The sequence below is a fragment of the Acanthisitta chloris genome, unplaced genomic scaffold (assembly GCF_000695815.1).
Source record: "Acanthisitta chloris isolate BGI_N310 unplaced genomic scaffold, ASM69581v1 scaffold39067, whole genome shotgun sequence".
In the NCBI taxonomy this organism is placed as follows: Eukaryota; Metazoa; Chordata; class Aves; order Passeriformes; family Acanthisittidae; genus Acanthisitta; species Acanthisitta chloris.
Genome location: NW_008684918.1, coordinates 32,178 through 41,098, shown reverse-complemented (window position 1 = coordinate 41,098; position 8,921 = coordinate 32,178). Strand labels below are relative to the sequence as shown.

General features: G+C 43.5%; 1 protein-coding gene across 1 annotated transcript in view; it reads right to left on the bottom strand.

Moving 5' to 3' along the window:
- Nucleotides 1-1,814: 1,814 nt before the first annotated feature.
- The window catches only part of MEIS1 (Meis homeobox 1), a gene marked incomplete at its 5' end in the record, with an annotated part of 23,146 nt that continues 16,039 nt past the window's right edge, over nucleotides 1,815-8,921 (bottom strand). The window contains 3 exons of the mRNA XM_009079501.1: nucleotides 1,815-3,358; nucleotides 6,219-6,308; nucleotides 7,556-7,614. Of these exons, the coding sequence (XP_009077749.1) occupies nucleotides 3,075-3,358; nucleotides 6,219-6,308; nucleotides 7,556-7,614 (433 nt within the window). The remainder of the gene's footprint in view (nucleotides 3,359-6,218; nucleotides 6,309-7,555; nucleotides 7,615-8,921) is intronic.

The window sequence follows — 8,921 nt, the reverse complement described above, 5'->3', positions numbered from 1 at the left end:
GTGAAAGGAGGGTAGCTAGGAAACAGCGAGCGGCCCGAAAAGGCGGAATTTCCAACTTGTAAAATGTTCTTAACGGAGCCATTGAGAGAGTGCAATAAGGCGTGAGGGGGAACTAATCTCCCCATTTAAATGTTTGTGGCAATTTTATCTAAATGAATTTTAATGCTAAACGAGGGATAATTCCCTATTTGTAACCCGTTTACTTCTCTTTCCTGTGCCTCTGAAGCTGTCTAACATCATGCGATGAACACTAACAATAAAAATACTGTCAAGACATATTCTTCATTTTGAATGTGTTATAATTACAGCTGATTAAATGTCTTGGGATATAATAGTGGGTTTAATCTGAAATGTGTTTCCCTCCCCCCAAAAAAACGTCCCACGGAGGAAGGTCTGTGCCCCACTTCGCTGCGGCTGCAAGAAGGGACGCGTGTGCCCTCGCCTGCGAGAGGGCGGTTTGTTTTTGTCTTTCAAGAAACATTTTTTAAAAAAACCAAACCGAAAACTAAACACAGCAAAACAAACAAGAAAAAAAACCCTAAAAAAAAAGGCAAAACCTGAGCCCCGTTGATTCACGTTTTGGCAGAAAAGTGTCGTTACTCCGGGCTCACAAAGAGGGAGTAAGGATGTGCAGCCTCTTTGGCGGTACAGCAGCCCTTTAAAATACACAGGGGTGAAAAGGAGGGAAAAAGAAAGAAAACTCAGAGTTTAAAAAAAAAAAAAGGGAAACAAGAGAGAGGAAATCCAAGCTGCGGGGGGAGAGGACATCCCTTTGGTGGTTTGCTTCACTCAGAAGGGTCTGCACTGCCTGCCTGCACCCCTGCCTGCTCTTCCCAGCCCGGCGCACCGCGGGGGACAGCAGGGACACCGCAACCCCCGGGACACCTCCCGCCGGGAGGTGCCGAATGGCCTGGGGGTGAGGGGGCTGCAGCATAATTTTGCCTTAATTAAGATACTTGTGTCATTTTCCTTTTGGTGGTTTGCTTCACTCAGAAGGGTCTGCACTGCCTGCCTGCACCCCTGCCTGCTCTTCCCAGCCCGGCGCACCGCGGGGGACAGCAGGGACACCGCAACCCCCGGGACACCTCCCGCCGGGAGGTGCCGAATGGCCTGGGGGTGAGGGGGCTGCAGCATAATTTTGCCTTAATTAAGATACTTGTGTCATTTTCCTCGCCCCGGGCAACTCTTCCTCCCCCCGGGTAACTCTTATTTTTTTCTTCTGCGAGTTGACTTCAAGCAAACGAGAAGGTCTCCCAGCCTGTCCCACAGGTTGGGGCTGTTTCACTCGCTGACTGTGGTGCAGAAAGTACAAATGTGCGAGGAAATTAGTTAATGAGAGGAGAGGAGAGGAGGGCCTGCACTGCTCTCGCTCGCAGGGGCCCAGCAGCACCTCACCCCCCCCTTAGAGATATGCATTGCCCGGGCAATGTTTTCCAAGTTTTATTTTCTTCCTTCCTTAGTATGCTCAATTCCAGAAAGAAACTCAATAATTTAAACTGTGTATTAAAACTATAATTTTGGAGGGGAGTAACACTTTTTACAAATTTCTGTCCAGTAATGCCCTACGATATTACATTTATTAACAGTTCCCAACCTGATGATTTACAGTGCAAGTTCCAAGAAAGATCTTTTATGCAGTATAGCATTACTTTTACAGTTTTAAAATATGAAGCTGATATTTAAATAGCAAATTATAGGTAACATCTCCAGAGCCAGCTGAATTTTGTAGCTGCTTGGCTCCCAATTTGGGATTGAATGGCTACAAATACTGCATGGGGGCAGGAAACAAATTTTGCAAGCAGTGGAGTCACCATGACAAAAAATAATTTGTTTTTATTTTAGATTCAGATTTCATTACTGCACTCAAACTACTACAACTGGGCTTTGAGTTATTATACAATCCAAACTGTTTCAATCAGAAACTCTAAGACTCAGTGTGCAATGATTATTATTAATAATAATTAGCTCCTTGGTTTCTTGATAGAAAAAGGCTATCAACAAGCATTTGTTTAACCACAACAAAAGTATAATTAGCTTATCCCACTTAGTAAATCTGTATGCATGCCAACTCATACCAAACTGCTACTTTTACAAAAAATTGCAATAATACAGATCATTTTTCCAGTCCTTTTTGCACAAAATTTATTTACAATGTATACATAAATGCTCCATGATGGGACTATGGAAAAAAAAAATGCACACATGACCGATGTCTTGCCCAGAAAGAAAGTCAACATATTAAAAATAAATCTTCAGTCCATGTTTCGAGCTGCATAAAACAGGAAGTGATGTACAAGGTGGTGGTTGCTGCATGGGGACAAGGATGCTTTGATGTGACAATTAGGCTTCAAATACACTGCCTTTCCGTTTCCATGCTTCCTCCTACCAGTCTCCTTAAGACACTGCCTGCAACAGCTGATTGATCATTGTTGATGACTGCAGTTTTTCCCATCCTTCCCAATTTACATCTGTTCAGGCCAATTCAAATATGGTGAGTAAATGAATTAGACATGCAAATTCACGCCCCAGGCTAGAAAGAGAGAGAGGGAGAGAAAGGGAAGAAAGACATAGAGAGAGGAGGAGAGAGGGGGGAGAGAGAGAGTGTGCATGGCTGAAATCCTAGGATAGAAGAAAGATTCTTCTGCCTGACATAGTTATTTTAATGCTCTAAAAATCCTGCAAATAAGCCCTTTCTGTCATTTGCAGGATAAGTGTAAGGCTTCTTTTTCAATGTAAGGAGGCTTCTGGAGGAAGTGAAGAGCTATGGAAACAACACACATAGTGTGGAAAAATTTCACATTTTTTTTTAAAAAATCTATAAGAAACAACGTAATATGGATAACAGTATAATAGCATTTTACAATATTTCACTCTTTGTTCTATTAATGTCTTATATAGGTATTTAGCATGTCCCCAGAAGCTGACTTCGGTTGGTGTTTTCCTGCTTTTCAGGGTCCCTGTGAAGAATTGGAACGTCCCTTGGTCCAAAGTTGATGCCAAGAACTCCATAGTCATTGAAGAAAGACAATGTTTGAAATCTACCATCGCTGCAGACAACGTGTATTTCCCTTAAGCTACTGAGCATGAATGTCCATCACTTGTCCGCTCACTGCTGGCTCGCCGGTATGAAGCATTGTGGGGCTTGATGCTGACATGGGCATTCCAGGGTGGGGTGGTCCTCCATGCATCATCATCGCTGGGTGGTGAGGGTGTCCAGGAATGTAGGTATGCATGGGGGGGCCATGACGCAGCTGAGCAGGATGGGGGGGCATCTGGGGTGGGGTATAGCTTGGCTGTCCCATATTCATACCCATTGGACTACCCCGAGACACATATTCCCCTGGCATACTTTGCAGCCCTGCAGAGAGAAAGAGGCAGCGGTGAGTGGTGGGGACTGGCAATGGACATTGGGCCATGAAGCTCCACTGCTCGGGCACAGGAAGGCAGAGTTTGAGCCCAAGGTGGGATGTGGAGTCATGGGTGTGCGAGCACAGTTGCTTATGTTGAATTGGACTCACGATAATGGCAAGAGGAATGATTCCCAGACAAAAAAAATAAAAAAAAATAACCCAAACAAGAACATCCTCCCCCCTCCAAATACAGAGTTTTGGGAGATAAAACCACTTTGTGTTTTTATGGCCAGGAATATATGCGATGGAGAAATTTCTTATCTGGAAGCATGCCAGAGGCAGAGCCAGCCTGAAGATGACTAACTTCACATGGAGTGGTGGCACCAAGGCCTGTGAGGGCTCTCAGGTGGGCTCCATTCCCCATGACCTTACTCCAGACACCTGCTTTTGTCTCCCCACTTGTAAAAGCATGCTGGGAATACAAGGCAGGGAGTCTGTAGTAGTTAATGAGGGGCTCGGGAGGAGAGATGGGTTAAATAGGTGTCAAGGTTTATCAATAGCTATTTGTTTAGCTCTTGAGCCTGATCACTTGGAATCTATCCCAAGTATTTGTGCCATTCAAATAGATGCTATACAGCAAGGACATACATCGCTGAACAAAGGCCTTGTATGAAGCCGAAATTGATAGGATTACTAAGTATGATTGTTAAGTCAAACCCATATTTTTAAACACATTAAAAATACATCTATAATCAATAACAGTTATCAATTAATTCTTTCCCCTCTGCTCACTTCTGGCCGAAAAAAATCAGACATGCAACTCAGTCAAACCTTTCAGTGGGTTTGAGAGAACAATAAGAAAAAAATTGGACCTAAAACAATAAAACCTCCTGCTTTCTGTGGGCCTCTGCCTTCTGCTTGGATTGCTGTAGCTGATGGGAACTGACAGGTGTATTGTTTCGGAGAGCTATAAGCTCCATAATCATCAAGGGTGAAAGGCATACGCTATTGCTAAGTAGGTTCAATTGGCTTTAGTTCTAAGTAAGAGCACACTGTGAATGCGCTGAACACCTTGGAATCAGGTCTCAAGGCTCTAGCAATGAATAGCTGCTTAATCTAGCCTAAAGGAACAGTTTTGAACTAATGAAAATTGCTTATAAAATATACTGTACTCACAGCTCTTTAATCAAAAAAGATGATAATATTTTTTGTAATAACCTATTAATTTAATTGGTCACGAAGCATAAAATACATCATTTAAATTTAATTGACCCAGAAACTAAGAAACAATATTTAAATTAACTAAGCTAGAAATTTTCATGATGAGGTAATAAGGCTGTTGCGTTCCCAAGCTCAGAGGAATGTTTTCACAGCTAATTGTTAAAACTTAGTTTTGACTTGAGTGCAGAGAAGACTACTACGAAATACACTTGCTCTGGGTAACTTCAAACCCTATGTTAATATAAGCTTGGGGCACAACAAAGATGCTGAAATAACTCTTTTAACTCCACAAAGAGAGCAAGAGGAACAGAATCACGTACCATTTAAACATGGTACTGGTGCATTGGTGTTTCAAACCACTTCACTCTTAAAAAAAAAAGAAAACCCAAAAATTTTATAATGTATTTTCCCCTATAAAAAGACAAGAGGGAGAAAAAAAAAAACTGGGACAGTTTTTCTAGGCTTTCTTCACAAGGCCTGCCACTGAAGATTGCATTAATGATCTCTATTTTTGTATACTGAATAAGTCAAATCCATTTGTCACACTGCAAGTGATGGCATACTTAATTTGGATATAGTCAATTAGCCTGGGCTAAGCTCCATAGCCTGCTGCGCACACCTCTATTTTGTATTCTCTCTTTTTCCTTTGCCACACGTAATCCCATTATGATGGACAGACAAAGAGAAATAAACTTGAAAAAAAAAATCCCCCCAAAAAATCAAAGTTTTGTCCATTGCCTTCCAAAACACAACTAAGTGAAGCTGCTGGTTTTTGGTGTGGTTTTTTTCCCCTATGCTATGAGAAGTCTCTGTTTGGCTTTTTTGGTGTCTTGCAGGTTAGCGGGAGAAATGTAACTCATGCATCAACTGCGGTTAGACAGATTTATGACACTTTGGGGACATGCTCTTTCCTCTCCCTGCGCTGCTGCAGACCGCTTACATTTTGCAAATCAGTCTGTTGCCAAGACGACGGGCTCCCCCACCTCCCCGGCTGCTCCTTGTTTTGTCATGTGCTCGGGGATGGATAATAGCATCAATGTATGGCGGCGTCGATGTACGGCAGCGTCAATGTACGGCGCGCGCACGCATGGGGGGTTTGGGAGCTTGGAAAGCTTGAGCTGAACCAGAGGGAGAGAAAACCTGAAGGAGCCCAGGCGTAGGATGGATGGATGGAAAGGAAGGAACAAGCATGAGGCTATGGGCAGGGAGAACATAGGGAAATGCAAGAAGACAAATATCCCTTGGACAAAGTGAGAACAAAGACCTCGTTTGTACTTACTTCCCCCTGGCTTTGCCATTGGTTACCTAGGTGAAGGTTACATGTAGTGCCACTGCCCCTCCATGCCCATATTCATGCCCATTCCACTCATAGGTCCTAGAGGGAGATAAAAATCCAAGAAGATGCCAGAAAATGAGCAAAGTCAACAGATAGTGCCAAAAGCCCCTTTCCAAATAACAGCGTGGCAGAGGGTCCAGGACTGCTCCAGCAAGGAGATGCCTGGTTTCCCTCAGCGGTGTGGAAGGCAGGCAGAAGACAGGTGAGGCAAGGCAGGCAGCTGGGACGGCGGCGCAGGGCAGAGGTGTGGTTACCTGCGGTGGCACAACCGAGGCCACCCATAGGTGGGTGACGCTGTTCCAGGAGCTTACCTGGCGCTCGGATGCCCATGTGCTGCTGGCCATCCATCACGAAACCTCCCATTGGCTGTCCGTCGGGGTTATAAGGTGTTCCTTGACTTACTGGAAAAGTGCAGAGCATCACTTTGTAGCAACAGCCAAAAGGGTCACCTCTTCTCACGGCACCAAAACACAACCCCCCCACCCACAGGCTATTGATGCTGGCTGTAAAAAGAGGGAAACACATCTACTGTGCGAATTTAGTGGCTGGACTAACAAGCATGCTTAGTTTTGGCTTAATTTCCTTCTGCAAGTTTGGAAATGAAGTTAGCAATCTGAAATCTTGAGACATGAGGAGCCACGGCTCCAGCTGCTGCCACTGCTGACGTCAATGCAAAAACCTGTATAGGAGCCAGATTTTATGGCTGGGATAGTCACACTGAAATTGCAGTGTGTTAAATTACGCTCCTGTGCCTTCTAAGAGCAGGACCTGAACATGTCCATGCTAGATGTTTACCTCTAATGACAAATAATCGAACATACTCAAAGAGGAAGTGTGGCCCAAAGGCATCTTGGACAACAATGGATTTGGAGAGTTTGGCAGAGACACTCGGAAAACAAAACCAACTGGGAGTAACGGGCTATAGTAATCGTCAATGGTAAATACCCACACAGAGCTGTGAGCTAAGACCCCAGACAGACCCAGCATGTGAAAACTTCAGGTCTTTAAAAATAAAAATTAAAAATTTTCCCCAAAGAGACAGCAAATGTTCAACAATCTCATAAGACAGCTACTGAAAAGAAGAGTCAAGGGACAAAAGGACCCTGTACAAGTACCACTACCTGAACTGGAGGCTTTGCCTGTACATTAAAAGCGACTTCAGAAGTAAGCTGCCTTGGGTTATTAAAGCACATAAAGCTCTACCTCATTGAATGTCTTTGAACTTTACTGAGTCCCACAAGCGATTCTGACCCCTTTGCCCTTTTGACAGGTAATAAAGTTTACAGCAATTCCACACCAAGCCATGCACCAGGGAGTGGTCACAGAAGAAAAAAGAGCTGGAAAGGAAAACTCCAAACAACTACTGAAAAAAAATCAGAACAATTGGGATCATGAATGGAAAGCCCGGTCATGGAGTAGATCATTTTAGTTTCTCTTTTAGAATTTTGAATGTCTTTTTTCACCAAAATGTTTTCAATCATGTTAAAATGATTAGGGTTGTAATGAGAGAAAGCTGGTTGTATTTTAATTGTCAATCACTCCCAGCATTCATTTCTCATTTATTTACCAGGTAATGGACCTCCCGGTGAATGGCTTGAGGATGGTTTTCGCCTGCGTGACTTGAATACAGTTACTATTTGGGACTTGCCTGCTCGATTGGACTGGTCTATCATGGGCTGAACTATTCTTCTTCTTGCATTAATAAACCTGCAAGAAAAAAGGAGGAAAGAAAATGGTTAGGGAAGAGATGGCTTCCACCCATCCACAAGCCCTCTTGCCCTGCCGAGGCGCTCTCTGTCGGGCTGCGTGGGGATGCAAATACTGCCAAACCTCTAACCCTGATGACCTTTGAGAGCACGAGCTTGGGGTTTCCAAGCTGATTTATGTTTGCCTGCTTTTTACCACAGTCGGACACTTCCATTTCATCTTTTCATGGGGGAATTAGCCGAGTTTTCAGGAAACAATACCAGCAACGCTCTTCTCAATTCAGAACGGGGCACCAAAGGAAAAAAATCCGTGAAGCCAGCGAGATGCTCGTAAGGGCATCTGCTACCTCCCCCCTCATTAGTGCCATTTCTGCCTTATGTCCTCTGACTTCTTTTTCCATTTTTTTTTTATCAAAACCTGCCCCTACCTCTTGCAAACCTAATTCCCTTTTAATGCCCACTATTAAGATAATGAACTGTGATGGCAGAACCCCATCAAATGAGGGAACGTCTGGACTTTTATCACCGCTAAGTCACACTGCTGGGGACTTCAGAGCCGTGCATTCCTCTTAGCCATTTCTTTTTCCCCCCTCCCTCTCTTTATGCAAAGTCTAAGGGGGTCAAGGCGAGGTCATAGCTTTACAGTAATTGAATTTATAATCCTGTTTTCTCCAGCTAGGCCTGACCATTTACAGCAAACATCTTGTTAAACTGTAATTACTGGACTACTGAAAATTCCCCCCTGAACAATGAAAAGCAGATTTTTGGATATTAAAAAAAAAGTTATGGTCATTTTTAAGAATAGTCATCTGCAACCCTACTCCTTGTGTTTCTATAGCTTTTCACCTCCGTTATTCTTGTAATGTTTATTTGGAAATATTCAAAATAATTTGGAGCAAAACAGAAGAAGGAGAGAGATCACAAGTGGCCTGGTCTCCTCGTGACACTGAAATCAGGAGGCTGGAAACCAAGGCTGGGAACCTGTTTGAATGGAGAGCATTTGAAGAACCTCTCTTGAGGTTTTGCATATCAGAAAGCTTAGTTAAGAAACATTTGGAAAAAATCTCCATTGAGATCTAATCACAGCAAAGCTGCATAACCAGGCTTTGCATTCTTTACAGGAGAGTAAAAGAATAATAGAAATGTGTATGCCACAATATTTACTAGTAAAGGATGAAGCATGAGCATGGGCTAAACCACACTACACTTGTAAAATGGGATGGGAAAGTCCACAAAGGAATACTTGATGCTTGTTTTTGTTGCCTTTGCTTGGGGTGGCTTAGCAGGAGCTCTCCTACCACAGAGATA